The sequence below is a fragment of the Ranitomeya imitator genome, chromosome 1, assembly GCF_032444005.1.
Source record: "Ranitomeya imitator isolate aRanImi1 chromosome 1, aRanImi1.pri, whole genome shotgun sequence".
In the NCBI taxonomy this organism is placed as follows: domain Eukaryota; kingdom Metazoa; phylum Chordata; class Amphibia; order Anura; family Dendrobatidae; genus Ranitomeya; species Ranitomeya imitator.
This window is the reverse complement of record NC_091282.1, coordinates 492,112,560-492,127,623: the sequence shown is the minus strand read 5'-3', so window position 1 is coordinate 492,127,623 and position 15,064 is coordinate 492,112,560. Positions and strand designations below refer to the sequence as shown.

At 43.4% G+C, this 15,064-nt stretch overlaps 1 protein-coding gene across 2 annotated transcripts in view; it reads right to left on the bottom strand.

The window, feature by feature from the left end:
* HACD4 (3-hydroxyacyl-CoA dehydratase 4) overlaps nucleotides 1–15,064 on the bottom strand; it is a 53,097-nt gene that overhangs the window by 25,952 nt on the left and 12,081 nt on the right. For both annotated transcript variants that reach the window (XM_069765995.1, XM_069766005.1), the window contains exons 6-7: nucleotides 1,648–1,779; nucleotides 1,488–1,571 (exon numbers count right to left, since the gene is read on the bottom strand). In XM_069765995.1, coding sequence (XP_069622096.1) covers nucleotides 1,489–1,571; nucleotides 1,648–1,779 — 215 coding nt within the window. In that variant the 3' untranslated portion in view covers nucleotide 1,488. The remainder of the gene's footprint in view (nucleotides 1–1,487; nucleotides 1,572–1,647; nucleotides 1,780–15,064) is intronic.

Here is a 15,064-nt window from a genome sequence, read left to right as displayed (position 1 = left end):
GTGTCATTTTCTACACAAACATTCTTCAAATCTAGAACATTCCCTAAATTCTGAGCTTTACTTCCTTCCATAAATTTTCTATTGGATTCTTGTCTGATGATTGTCACCTTGTTGATCAAAACAGTGTTAACTAACAACCCTATGTTATCTACATGTACTGTTACTATTTATTAATTTACTGCATTGCATTTGCTCATTGTTTTATCTTATGTTATGACAGACATTTGGCTCTTGTGATGTCATGCTGTGACTGTCTTCAGTAAGGAAGGGGAGGGGGCTCAAACCGTCCATGGAACTGGGACCCTAACTATCCCTGTCTCAGGGGTACTCTTGAAGGTAGAGAGGCCCGAGTCTCCGACCTTACTATATGCGCCTGTTAAACCCTGACCTGATCTCTCCCTCACCCCTTGAGACACAAATGTAAAATAAACAAGACACAAAGACAAAATAGGGATAATAGAAAACCTCTATCATACAAAAGCACTAACCAACAATAGGAAGGAGTATCAGGACAGGGGGGAATAAACTAAATGGGACCAGGAACCAGGAGATAAACACACACGTACTACAACAACCCACAGAACACTACTCCAACCACTTAGCTTTAGCAGACAGCAGAGGAAGATGAATCTTTCACTGCCAGGGATAAGAAGGTCTTGACGAGTTGTTGTTTTTTTAGGAAGAGGTTACGACCAGATCAGAAGCAGCTGAAATGGAGCTGCATGTTTCTGGCCAGCATACAATGGGCCGTTAACCTCTTCAGCACCAGAGGAAATGAAATCCATTTAATATGGGACACAAATCGCACCATCTCTAAAGAAGACCTGGGATTCATTACCCGACATAACCATATAAATCCAGGTCTTCCAAAGAAATGTGACACCCGTTTGACATCTGATCTGCATGTCTCACACTGGTAACTCCCCTTTCATGTAAATTAAAGTTTGGTGGCAGATTCTCAGGGAGATCAGTGTCCAGCCCATAGATCTTAATAGTTCATTTACATAAAAGAAAGACATGGATTTTTCTGGCATAAGATGCCGGATCACAAATATCAAGGTATAATTTTATTCAGCTTCCTATGACCTACATGCCCTTATAGACAACTTAGAAGGGTTGATCTCACTGACCGATTCCATTTAATTGGAAAAGAAAAAAAAAAGTTGTGGTTCTTAATAGAATGGGCTGAAAATACAACAAATGGCCTTGCCAGCAATGGGTTGATGCAATTTTTTTGTTTTGACTTTCTATGAAGCGAGTTCAAATGTGACTACCAAAATGTCTGCATTTCCCATTTTACTATTGCAAAAATGAAGGCTGTAACTAAATAGAAACTTGCCAGTATTTTATATGTAAAACAAAGATAACATTGGCTGCTGCTGCAACTTGACTAATTTACTCAGATGTAACCAATTTTACATTTTGGGCGGAAACGTTCTTAGAATAATAAAATTATTTCACTATACATTATGATGTTTGTTACTCACCTTACTTCACTTTTAGCTTTAACTCTTGCTGCTTCAGATACAACTTTCTTTTAGAGTACAGATGGCTGCACGTGTACAACACACCTAAGTGACAACATCTTCATGTCATTCAAGCAATGATACAGACATACAAACATGTATAAGTTTTCTGAAGCCTTACCGGCAGGTAACAGGACCAGATATATTTTCAAAATGTAAGGAAAGTGAATGGAAATCACAAATGGCAGTGAGATCGTGTAGCAAAATGTGCCAAGGGCTTCAAAATACGGAAGTGATTCATAAACTGTGTAAACTGCAAGTAGAAAAAAGGAGCTTATACTTTAATTATTTTTGTTTCCTAACATTAGTGCTTACAGTGCCTTGAAAAAGTATTCCTAACACATGAACTTTTCCACATTGTTTTACGTTACACCTGTAAACTTAAATGTATTTTATTGGGATTTTATGTGATATACAACACAAAGTAGCAAGTACCCAGGGGTGTAAAGATCGGGGTTCTAGAGGGTGAGACCGCAACCAGACTTGTACTGGAAGGTGGCCCGCTGATGCCAGCGACTACCGAGGACACACTGAAGTGTATTACAGTGAAGGGATCCTCAGGCTCCCTGCACTGCAATACATGTCAACGGCGAATCGGAGGCTGGCAGCTGATGTTGGCATGCCAGGCGTTGGTGTTGTATGGCAGTAACATCATGCGTCGCCATGGCAGGCATGCCGATGTCAGCTACCGGCCTCTGCGCCATTTGCAGAAGAGGACGCTGCACATTGTGGGATCTAACAAAGGTGAGAAGAACGTGTTGGAGCTTTTGTTTTTTTGGGGTTTTTTTTTTAACACAGAGGCAGAACGAGGGATATATATACCAGGATAGGAGACATGTACACCAGGAAGGGGCCCAGGATGCACACATATATAGCAGGATGGGAGAGATACAGTGAAGAGCAAAAGTGTAACAATGTTTTGAACTTTTTACTTTCAGGCTCCATGCCTCACCTGTTATGACAGGTAATTCAGTACCACAATGGACATAGAGGTCAGCGCACATACAGTGACCTGGCAATAATCCAAAAAACAAGAACGAGCTCTGAGACGTGAGAACTCTGTTGACCGCAATCCCTAATCCTCTCCAACCACACTAAAGGCAGCCGTGGATTGCGCCTAACGCTCCCTATGCAACTCGGCACGGCCTGAGAAACTAGCTAGCCTGAAGATAGAAAATAAGCCTACCTTGCCTCAGAGAAATACCCCAAAGGAAAAGGCAGCCCCCACATATAATGACTGTGAGTTAAGATGAAAAGACAAACGTAGAGATGAAATAGATTTAACAAAGTGAGGCCCAACTTTCTGAACAGAGCGAGGATAGGAAAGGTAACTTTGCAGTCAACACAAAACCCTACAAAAACCACGCAAAGGGGGCAAAAAGACCCTCCGTACCGAACTAACGGCACGGAGGTACACCCTCTGCGTCCCAGAGCTTCCAGCAAACAGTAAAAAACAAATTGACAAGCTGGACAGAAAAAAAACAGCAAACAAATAGCAAAGAGGAACTTAGCTATGCAGAGCAGCAGGCCACAGGAACGATCCAGGAGGAAACAGGTCCAATACTAGAACATTGGCTGGAGGCCAGGATCAAAGCACTAGGTGGAGTTAAATAGAGCAGCACCTAACGACTTCACCACATCACCTGAGGAAGGAAACTCAGAAGCCGCAGTACCACTTTCCTCCACCAACGGAAGCTCACAGAGAGAACCAGCCGAAGTACCACTTGTGACCACAGGAGGGAGCTCTGCCACAGAATTCACAACAGTACCCCCCCCTTGAGGAGGGGTCACCGAACCCTCACCAGAGCTCCCAGGACGACCAGGATGAGCCATATGAAAGGCACGAACAAGATCGGGAGCATGGACATCAGAGGCAAAGACCCAGGAATTATCTTCCTGAGCATAACCCTTCCACTTAACCAGATACTGGAGTTTCCGCCTTGAAACACGAGAATCCAAAATCTTCTCCGCAATATACTCCAACTCCCCCTCCACCAAAACCGGGGCAGGAGGATCAACAGATGGAACCATAGGTGCCACGTTTCTCCGCAACAATGACCTATGGAATACGTTATGTATGGAAAAAGAATCTGGAAGGGTCAGACGAAAAGACAGGATTAAGAACCTCAGAAATCCTATACGGACCAATAAAATGAGGTTTAAACTTAGGAGAGGAAACCTTCATAGGAATATGACGAGAAGATAACCAAACCAAGTCCCCAACCCGAAGTCGGGGACCCACACAGCGTCTGCGATTAGCGAAACGTTGAGCCTTCTCCTGGGACAAAGTCAAATTGTCCACTACATGAGTCCAAATCTGCTGCAACCTGTCCACCACAGTATCCACACCAGGACAGTCCGAAGACTCAACCTGCCCTGAAGAGAAACGAGGATGGAACCCAGAGTTGCAGAAAAACGGTGAAACCAAGGTAGCCGAGCTGGCCCGATTATTAACCCCTTACCGGCATCGGACGTACTATACCGTCCGATGCCGGCTCCCCTGCTTTGATGCAGGGCTCCGCGGTGAGCCCGCATCAAAGCCGGGACATGTCAGCTGTTTTGAACAGCTGACATGTGCCCGCAATAGGTGCGGGCAGAATCGCGATCTGCCCGCACCTATTAACTAGTTAAATGCCGCTGTCAAACGCAGACTGCGGCATTTAACTACCGCTTCCGGCCGAAAATGACGTCATCGCCGACCCCCGTCACATGATCGGGGTCGGCGATGCTTGTATATTGTAGCCATAGAGGTCCCAGAGACCTCTATGGTTACTGATGAGCGGTGGCTGTGAGCGCCACCCTGTGGTCGGCGCTCACAGCACACCTCCATTTCTGCTACATAGCAGCGATCAGATCGCTGCTATGTAGCAGAGCCGATCGTGCTGTGCCAGCTTCTAGCCTCCCATGGAGGCTATTGAAGCATGGCAAAAGTTAAGAAAAAAAGTTTAAAAAAATGTGAAAAAAATAAAAAAACATAAAAGTTTAAATCACCCCCCTTTCGCCCCAATCAAAATAAATCAATAAAAAAAATATCAAATCTACGCATATTTGGTATCGCCGCGCTCAGAATCGCCCGATCTATCAATTAAAAAAAAGTATTAACCTGATCGCTAAACAGCGTAGCGGGAAAAAAATTCGAAACGCCAGAATTACGTTTTTTTGGTCGCCGCGACATTGCATTAAAATGCAATAACGGGCGATCAAAAGAACGTATCTGCACCAAAATGCTATCATTAAAAACGTCATCTCGGCACGCAAAAAATAAGCCCTCAACCGACCCCAGATCATGAAAAATGGAGACGCTACGAGTATCGGAAAATGGCGCAATTTTTTTTTTTTTTTTAGCAAAGTTTGGAAATTTTTTTCACCACTTAGATAAAAAATAACCTAGTCATGTTAGGTGTCTATGAACTCGTACTTTTCAAAAAACCTGATCTGCACATCCAAACATAGACACAGTGTGAACAGGTGCTGAACCCAGAGTCGCCAACTCGTATATATTTAAGTAAATAGGGCAGCACACTGCAGCGCCAAAACATGCAAACTTGAAAACACAAAATTTGAACTGCATTACTGCACTGAAAATATGAAAAATGAGAGCTTTTAGCGCATAAAAATGGCCAATTTTATGTGTACCTCGTAGCCACGATAAGGCATCTCTCTTATACGAGGCCCTACGCTTGACCTACCTCGTATAAGAGAGATGCCTTATCGTGGCTACGAGGTACACATAAAATTGGCCATTTTTATGCGCTAAAAGCTCTCATTTTTCATATTTTCAGTGCAGTAATGCAGTTCAAATTTTGTGTTTTCAAGTTTGCATGTTTTGGCGCTGCAGTGTGCTGCCCTATTTACTTAAATATGAACTCGTACTGACCTGGAGAATCATAATGGCAGGTCATTTTTAGCATTTTTAGCATTTAGTGAACCTAGCAAAAAAGCCAAACAAAAAACCAATGTGGGATTGCACTTTTTGCAATTTCACCGCACTTGGAATTTTTTTCCCGTTTTCTAGTACACGACATGCTAAAACCAATGATGTCGTTCAAAAGTACAACTCGTCCCGCAAAAAATAAGCCCTCACATGGCCAAATTGACGGAAAAATAAAAAAGTTATGGCTCTGGGAAGGAGGGGAGCGAAAAACGAACACGGAAAAATGAAAAATCCCCCGGTCATGAAGGGGTTAAGGGCGAACTCAGCCAAAGGCAAAAAGGACACCCAGTCATCCTGATCAGCAGAAACAAAGCATCTCAGATATGTTTCCAAGGTCTGATTGGTTCGTTCGGTCTGGCCATTAGTCTGAGGATGGAAAGCCGAGGAAAAAGACAAGTCAATGCCCATCCTACCACAAAAGGCTCGCTAAAACCTCGACACAAACTGGGAACCTCTGTCAGAAACGATATTCTCTGGAATGCCATGTAAACGAACCACATGCTGGAAAAACAATGGCACCAAATCAGAGGAGGAAGGCAATTTAGACAAGGGTACCAAATGGACCATCTTAGAGAAGCGATCACAGACCACCCAAATGACTGACATCTTTTGAGAGACGGGAAGATCTGAAATAAAATCCATAGAGATATGTGTCCAAGGCCTCTTTGGGACCGGCAAGGGCAAAAGCAACCCACTGGCACGATAACAGCAGGGCTTAGCCCGAGCACAAATCCCACAGGACTGCACAAAAGTACGCACATCCCGCGACAGAGATGGCCACCAAAAGGATCTAGCCACTAACTCTCTGGTACCAAAGATTCCAGGATGACCAGCCAACACCGAACAATGAACCTCAGAGATAACTTTATTCGTCCACCTATCAGGGACAAACAGTTTCTCCGCTGGGCAACGATCAGGTTTATTAGCGTGAAATTTTTGCAGCACCCACCGCAAATCAGGGGAGATGGCAGACACAATTACTCCCTCTTTGAGGATACCCGCCGGCTCAGACAAACCCGGAGAGTCGGGCACAAAACTCCTAGACAGAGCATCCGCCTTCACATTTTTAGAGCCCGGAAGGTACGAAATCACAAAGTCAAAACGGGCAAAAAACAGCGACCAACGAGCCTGTCTAGGATTCAACCGCTTAGCAGACTCAAGATAAGTCAAGTTCTTATGATCAGTCAAGACCACCACGCGATGCTTAGCTCCTTCAAGCCAATGACGCCACTCCTCGAATGCCCACTTCATGGCCAGCAACTCTTGATTGCCCACATCATAATTTCGCTCAGCAGGGGAAAACTTCCTGGAAAAGAAGGCGCATGGTTTCATCACCGAGCAATCAGAACTTCTCTGCGACAAAACAGCCCCTGCTCCAATCTCAGAAGCATCAACCTCGACCTGGAACGGAAGCGAAACATCTGGTTGACACAACACAGGGGCAGAAGAAAAACGATGCTTCAACTCTTGAAAAGCTTCCACCGCAGCAGAAGACCAATTGACCAAATCAGCACCTTTCTTGGTCAAATCGGTCAATGGTTTTGCAATACTAGAAAAATTGCAGATGAAGCGACGATAAAAATTAGCAAAGCCCAGGAACTTTTGCAGACTTTTCAGAGATGTCGGCTGAGTCCAATTATGGATGGCTTGGACCTTAACAGGGTCCATCTCGATAGTAAAAGGGGAAAAGATGAACCCCAAAAATGAAACCTTCTGAACACCAAAGAGACACTTTGATCCCTTCACAAACAAAGAATTAGCACGCAGGACCTGAAACACTGTTTTGACCTGCTTCACATGAGACTCCCAATCATCCGAGAAGATCAAAATGTCATCTAAGTACACAATCAGGAATTTATCCAGGTACTCTCGGAAGATGTCATGCATAAAGGACTAAAACACTGATGGAGCATTGGCAAGTCCGAATGGCATTACTAGACACTCAAAATGGCCCTCGGGCGTATTAAATGCAGTTTTCCACTCATCGCCTCGCTTAATACGCACAAGATTATACGCACCACGAAGATCTATCTTGGTGAACCAACTAGCCCCCTTAATCCGAGCAAACAAATCAGATAACAATGGCAAGGGGTACTGAAATTTAACCGTGATCTTATTTAGAAGGCGGTAATCTATACAAGGTCTCAGTGAACCATCCTTCTTGGCTACAAAAAAGAACCCTGCTCCTAATGGCGATGATGACGGGCGAATATGCCCCTTCCCAAAAGACTCCTTCACATAACTCCGCATAGCGGCGTGCTCAGGCACAGATAAATTAAACAGTCGACCTTTTGGGAATTTACTACTAGGAATCAAATCGATAGCACAATCACAATCCCTATGCGGAGGTAGGGTATCGGACTTGGGCTCATCAAATAAATCCCGGTAATCAGACAAGAACTCAGGAACCTCAGAAGGGGTGGATGATGAGATAGACAGAAATGGAACATCACCATGTACCCCCTGACAACCCCAGCTGGACACAGACATGGATTTCCAATCTAATACTGGATTATGGACTTGTAGCCATGGCAACCCCAACACGACCACATCATGCAGATTATGCAACACCAGAAAGCGAATAACCTCCTGATGTGCAGGAGCCATGCACATGGTCAGCTGGGTCCAGTACTGAGGCTTATTCTTGGCCAAAGGCGTAGCATCAATTCCTCTCAATGGAATAGGACACTGCAAGGGCTCCAAGAAAAACCCACAACGCCTAGCATACTCCAAGTCCATCAAATTCAGAGCAGCGCCTGAGTCCACAAATGCCATGACAGAATACGATGACAAAGAGCAGATCAAGGTAACAGACAGAAGAAATTTTGACTGTACCGTACCAATGGTGGCAGACCTAGCGAACCGCTTAGTGCGCTTAGGACAATCAGAGATAGCATGAGTGGAATCACCACAGTAGAAACACAGCCCATTCAGACGTCTGTGTTCTTGCCGTTCAACTCTGGTCAAAGTCCTATCGCACTGCATAGGCTCAGGTTTAAGCTCAGGTAATACCGCCAAATGGTGCACAGATTTACGCTCGCGCAAGCGTCGACCGATCTGAATGGCCAAAGACATAGACTCATTCAGACCAGCAGGCATAGGAAATCCCACCATGACATCCTTAAGGGCTTCAGAGAGACCTTTTCTGAAAATGGCTGCGAGCGCACCTTCATTCCACTGAGTGAGTACGGACCACTTTCTAAATTTCTGACAATATACCTCTATTTCATCCTGACCCTGACACAGAGCCAGCAAATTCTTCTCTGCCTGATCCACAGAATTAGGCTCATCGTACAGCAATCCGAGCGCCAGGAAAAATGCATCGATATTACTTAATGCAGGATCTCCTGACGCAAGAGAAAATGCCCAGTCCTGAGGGTCGCCACGCAAAAAAGAAATAACGATCCTAACTTGTTGAACTGGGTCACCAGAGGAGCGAGGTTTCAAAGCCAGAAATAGTTTACAATTATTTTTGAAACTCAGAAATTTAGTTCTATCTCCAAAAAACAAATCAGGAATAGGAATTCTCGGTTCTAACATAGAATTCTGAACCACAAAGTCTTGAATAGTTTGTACTCTTGCCGTGAGCTGATCCACACAGACCTTTAATGTCCATTGCTACACCTGTGTCCTGAACCACCCAAATGTCTAGGGGAAAAAAAAGGCAAAACACATTGCAAAGAAAAAAAAATGGTCTCAGAACTTCTTTTTTCCCTCTATTGGGAATCATTAGTACTTTTGGCCTCCAGTACTGTTATGAAAGGTAATTCAGTACCACAATGGACATAGAGGTCAGCGCACATACAGTGACCTGGCAATAACCCAAAAAACAAGAACGAGCTCTGAGACGTGGGAACTCTGTTGACCGCAATCCCCAATCCTCTCCAACCACACTAAAGGCAGCCGTGGATTGCGCCTAACGCTCCCTATGCAACTCGGCACGGCCTGAGAAACTAGCTAGCCTGAAGATAGAAAATAAGCCTACCTTGCCTCAGAGAAATACCCCAAAGGAAAAGGCAGCCCCCACATATAATGACTGTGAGTTAAGATGAAAAGACAAACGTAGAGATGAAATAGATTTAGCAAAGCGAGGCCCAACTTTCTGAACAGAGCGAGGATAGGAAAGGTAACTTTGCGGTCAACACAAAAACCACGCAAAGGGGGCAAAAAGACCCTCCGTACCGAACTAACGGCACGGAGGTACACCCTCTGCGTCCCAGAGCTTCCAGCAAGCAGTAAAAAACAAATTGACAAGCTGGACAGAAAAAAAACAGCAAACAAATAGCAAAGAGGAACTTAGCTATGCAGAGCAGCAGGCCACAGGAACGATCCAGGAGGAAACAGGTCCAATACTAGAACATTGGCTGGAGGCCAGGATCAAAACACTAGGTGGAGTTAAATAGAGCAGCACCTAACGACTTCACCACATCACCTGAGGAAGGAAACTCAGAAGCCGCAGTACCACTTTCCTCCACCAACGGAAGCTCACAGAGAGAACCAGCCGAAGTACCACTTGTGACCACAGGAGGGAGCTCTGCCACAGAATTCACAACACTCACCATCCACTACTGCTTTGATAGTGAGACTACCATAATTTTATAGAAGATCTTCTTGGATATATCATACATAATTTTGACTTGCAACTATTTAGCATATGATTAGTTATGCAGATTCTTGTCATGTCAGTGCATTGTTACTGTTTGGTCCTTAGGGTAGAAAAATATTTTTCTTCCTGAATACTACAAAATACAACCTGCCCTCACATTCCTTAATAGCTCAGTGTGTTGCTAGGTTGATTCCCAAGTGAAAGGTCACTGGTTTGAATTGAAGAACAGGAATGAAGACCATTTCCCAAGAAAAGAGAAACGGCGTCATCCAGCTCATTGATTGCGGTCTTATGGCCAAGAAAATTGCAAAACTGCATCATGTGAGTGCCATGACAGTTTGAAGAATTAGAACTGAAATCCGTCCGTTCAGAAGCCAAAAGGTGGACATCCGGGCAAAATATCAGTGTCAATAAGTCTGCTCATCCCAAGGTCTATCAGTTCAGGCATGACAAACATGGCAGTGGAGGTGGCCCATATGCTTTATAATAGATCAAAGACATTGATGCAAGCACATTATGCAAGTCTGGAATGCTGGCCCGAAAAAAAAAATTGTCATAAGAAGCGTTGGATCGAGTTTGCAAACAAGTACGAAAAGTGAAAATTTAAAGATTTGAAACTGGTGATTTTAACACGAAAGTCAATGGACTAGGCTCTTAGAGGTGCGAAAGAGTCGGAAAAAAGCAAGGGAAAAGGGGGCTAACGGATTGAGAAATTGAAGGAAATGTCAAGTTTGTTGAAGGAAACCTGATGATATGGGGTTGATTCACAGCCAAAGGCATTGGATACTTGACCAGGATTGATGGTGGTCTCAATGCTGAGCTATATGTGAGTATCCTACAAGATGAGTTACTTCATACTCTCAAGTACTATGGGTATAAAAAGGATGATATAATGTTCCAACAATACGAAGCATAAATCGAGATTGCCAAAGAAATGGTTCAATGACAATGAAGTAGAGGTGCTGGATTGGCCCCCACAGTCCCCAGACCTCAACCCAATCAAACACTTGTGGGTATAATTGAAGAAAAAATTGTATACATACCCAAGTGAGTCGAAGAGACCTTAGATCAAATTTCGGTCGACACATGTTTGAATCTGATCGAGAGCATGCCCAGACGGATTCAGGCAGTGTTGAAAGCCAAGGTAGATTTACAAAATACTAGCAAAATAATAAAAAAATAACATTTAGATCTTTAGGAGCAAAAAGTAGAAATACAGTGACATGACAAGAATCTGCATAACTGATTATATGCTAAATAGTTGCAAGTCAAATTTAAGTATGAGATATCCAAGATGATCTTCTATAAAATGATGGCAGTCTCAAGTTCAAAGCAGAAATGGATGTGATATGGAGCCTGAAAGTCAAAAGTTTTAAACCTTGTTGCTCTTCACTATACAGAAGGAAAAATAAGTATTTGATACACTGCTAATTTTGCAAGTTTTCCCACCTACAAAGCATAGAGAGGTCTGTAATATTTATCGTAGGTACACTTTAACTGTGAGAGACAGAATCTAAAAATAAAGACCAGAAAATCACATTGTATGATTTTTAAATAATTAAATTGCATTTTATTGCTTGAAATAAGTATTTGATCACATACCAACCAGCAAGAATTCTAGCCATCACAGACCTGTTAGTTTTTATTAAAATAGCTCTCTCACTCTGTACTCATTTACCTGTATTAATTGCACCTGTTTGAACTAGTTATCTGTATAAAAGACACATGTCCAAATTCTCAATCACACTCCAACCTTTCCACCTTGGCCAAGACCAAAGAGCTGTCTGAGGACACCCGGGGCAAAATTGTAGATTTGCACAAGGCTGGGATGGGCTACAGGACAATAGGCAAGCAGCTTGGTGAGAAGGCAACAACTGTTGGCACAATTATTAGAAAATGGAATGAACAGAAGATGACTGTCAATTTTCCAAGGTCTGGAGCGCCATGCAAAATCTTCCCTCATGGGGTAAGGGTGATTCTGAGAAAGGTCAGAAATCAGCCCAGAACTACACTGGAGGACCTGGTCAGTGAACTGAAGAGAGCTGGGACCAGTCTCAAACATTACAGTTAGTAACACAATACACCATCATGGATTAAAATCCTGCAGGGCACCCAAGGTCCCCCTGCTCACGCCAGCACATGTCCAGGCCTATTTGAAGTTTGCCAGTGACCATCTGGATGATCCAGAGGAGGCATAGGAGAAGGTCATGTGGTGAGATGAGACCAATATAGACCTTTTTGGTATCAACACCATTTGTCGTGTTTGGAGGAAGAAGAAGAAGTACAACCCCAAGAACACCGTCCCAACCATTACATAAGGTGAGGGAAACATACTTTGGAGGTGTTTTTCTGCAAAGGAGACAGGACAACTGCATCTTATTAACCCCCGGAGCATTTTTTTGTTTTGTTTTTATTTTTCGCTCCCCTTCTTCGCAAAGCCATAACTTTTTTTTTTTTTCCGTCAGTATAGCCATGTGAGGGCTTATTTTTTGTGGGACTAGTTGAACTTTTGAAAGGCACCATTGGTTTTACCATGTCCTGTACTAGAAAAAAGGAATATAATTCCAAGTGGGGTGAAATTGCAAAAACCGTGCAATCCCTTACATGTTTTTTGTTTGGCTTTTTTTGCTAGGTTCATTAAATGCTAAAACTGACCTGCCATTATGATTCTCCAGGTCATTATGCGTTCATAGACACCAAACATGTATAGGTTCTTTTTTATCTAAAGGGTGAAAAAAATTCCAAACTTTCCTAAAAAAAAAATTTGCGCCATTTTCCGATGCCCGTACTGCCTCCATTTTTTGTGATCTTGGGTTGGGTGAGGGCCTAATTTTTGTGCGCAGAGCGAACGTTTTTAATGATACTATTTTGGTGCAGATACGTTCTTTTGATCGCCCGTTATTGCATTTTAATGCAATGTCGCGGCAACCAAAAAAAGTAATTCTGGCATTTTGATTTTTTTTTTTTTTTTTTAGCTACACCGTTTAGTTATCAGGTTAATCCTTTTTATTATTAATAGATTGGGCGATTCTGAACACAGCGATAACAAATATGTGCTGGTTTCATTTTTTTCATTTTATTTTGAATGAGGCGAAAAGGGGGTGATTTAAACTTTTTTTTTATTTTTTTTTCATATTTTTAAAAACTTTTTTTTTTTTTTTTTACTTTTGGCATGCTTGCATGGAAGGCTAGAAGCTGGCATAGCCTGGTCGGCTCTGCGACATAGGAGCGATGCTCAGATTGCCTCTATGTAGCTGAATTGCTGCATTGCTATGAGTGCCAACCACAGGGTGGCGCTCACAGCACTCCGCCATCAACAACCATAGAGATCTCAAGGAGACCTCTGGTTGTCATGGCGACTCACCGATGACCCCCGATCGCGTGACGGGGGGTCACCGGTGCGCGCATTTCTGTCCAGAAGCGCTTGATAAATGCCACTGTCAGAGTTTGACTGCGGCATTTAATTAGTTAATAGGGGGGATCGCCTATTGCAAGCACATGTCAGCTGTTCAAAACAGCTTACATGTCCCGGCTTTGATGCGGGCTCACCGCCGAAGCCCACATCAAAGCGGGAGTACTGCCATCGGACGTACTATACGTCCGATGGCAATAAGGGGTTAAAGGGAGGATGGATGTGTCATGTATAGTGAGATTTTGGCCAACAGCCTCCTTCCTTCAGTAAGAGCACTGAAGATGGGCCGTGACTGGGTCTTCTATTAAGCAACTAAGGAGTGGCTCCATAATAAACATTTCAAGGCTCTGGAGTGGCCTTGCCACTTCTTTTGAGGAAGCTGTAACTGAATGTTGCCCAGCGACAGCCCTGAAACCTTAACACCTTTCTGCCTTCTGATGTACTATCCCGTCAAGGGGATCTGGGACTTAATTCCCAGGGACGGGATAGTACGTCATAGGCGATCAGCCGCGCTGACAGAGGGAGTGAGGCCGGGTGTCAGTTGATTATTACAGCTGACATCCGGCACTATGTGCCAGGAGCAGTCACGGACCGCTCCCAGCACAAAAACCTCCGGAACACTGCGATCAAACATGTTCGCAGCATTCCGGTGGCATAGGGAAGCATCACGCAGGGAGGGGGCTCACTGCGTGCTTCCGTGAGACCCTCGGAACAACGCTATGTGATCGCATTGTTCCGAGCGTCTCCTCCATCCTCCCTGCAGGCCCCGGATCCAAGATGGCTGCGGGGGTCCTTCCGGGTCCTGCAGAGAGGTGGCTTGCAAGCTCCTGCTGAGAGCAGGCGCCGGCAAGCCTGCACTGCCTGTCAGATCGCTGATCTGACACAGTGCTTTGCAAAGTGTCAGATCAGTGATCTAACACTATACAGTGATGTCCCACCCTGGGACAATGTAAAAAAGTAAAAAAATATATATATTAACGTGTAAAAAAAAAAAAAATTTTTAATTCCTAAATAAAGAAAAAATATATTGTTCCAATAAATACATTTCTTTATGTAAATTAAAAAAAAACATAAAATACACATATTTAGTATCGCCGCATCTGTAACAACCCGACCTATAAAACTGTCCCACTGGTTAACTCCTTCAGTGAACACCGTAAAAATAAAAATGCTTTATCATACCGCCGAACAAAAAGTGGAATAACACGCGATCAAAATGACGGTTATAAATAAACAAGTTACAGCCCTCAGAATAAAGCGATGCAAAAATAATTATTTTTTCTATAAAATAGTTTTTATTGTATAAAAGCGCCAAAACATAAAAAATGATATAAATGCGGTATCGCTGTAATCGTACTGACCCGAAAAATAAAACTGCTTTATCAATTTTACCAAACGCAGAACGGTATAAACGCCCCCCAAAAGAAATTCCTGAATAGCTGGTTTTTGGTCATTCTGCCTCACAAAAATCGGAATAAAAAGCGATCAAAAAATGTCACGTGCCCGAAAATGTTACCAATAAAAACATCAACTCGTCCCGCAAAAAACAAGACCTAACATGACTCTGTGGACCAAAATATGGAAAA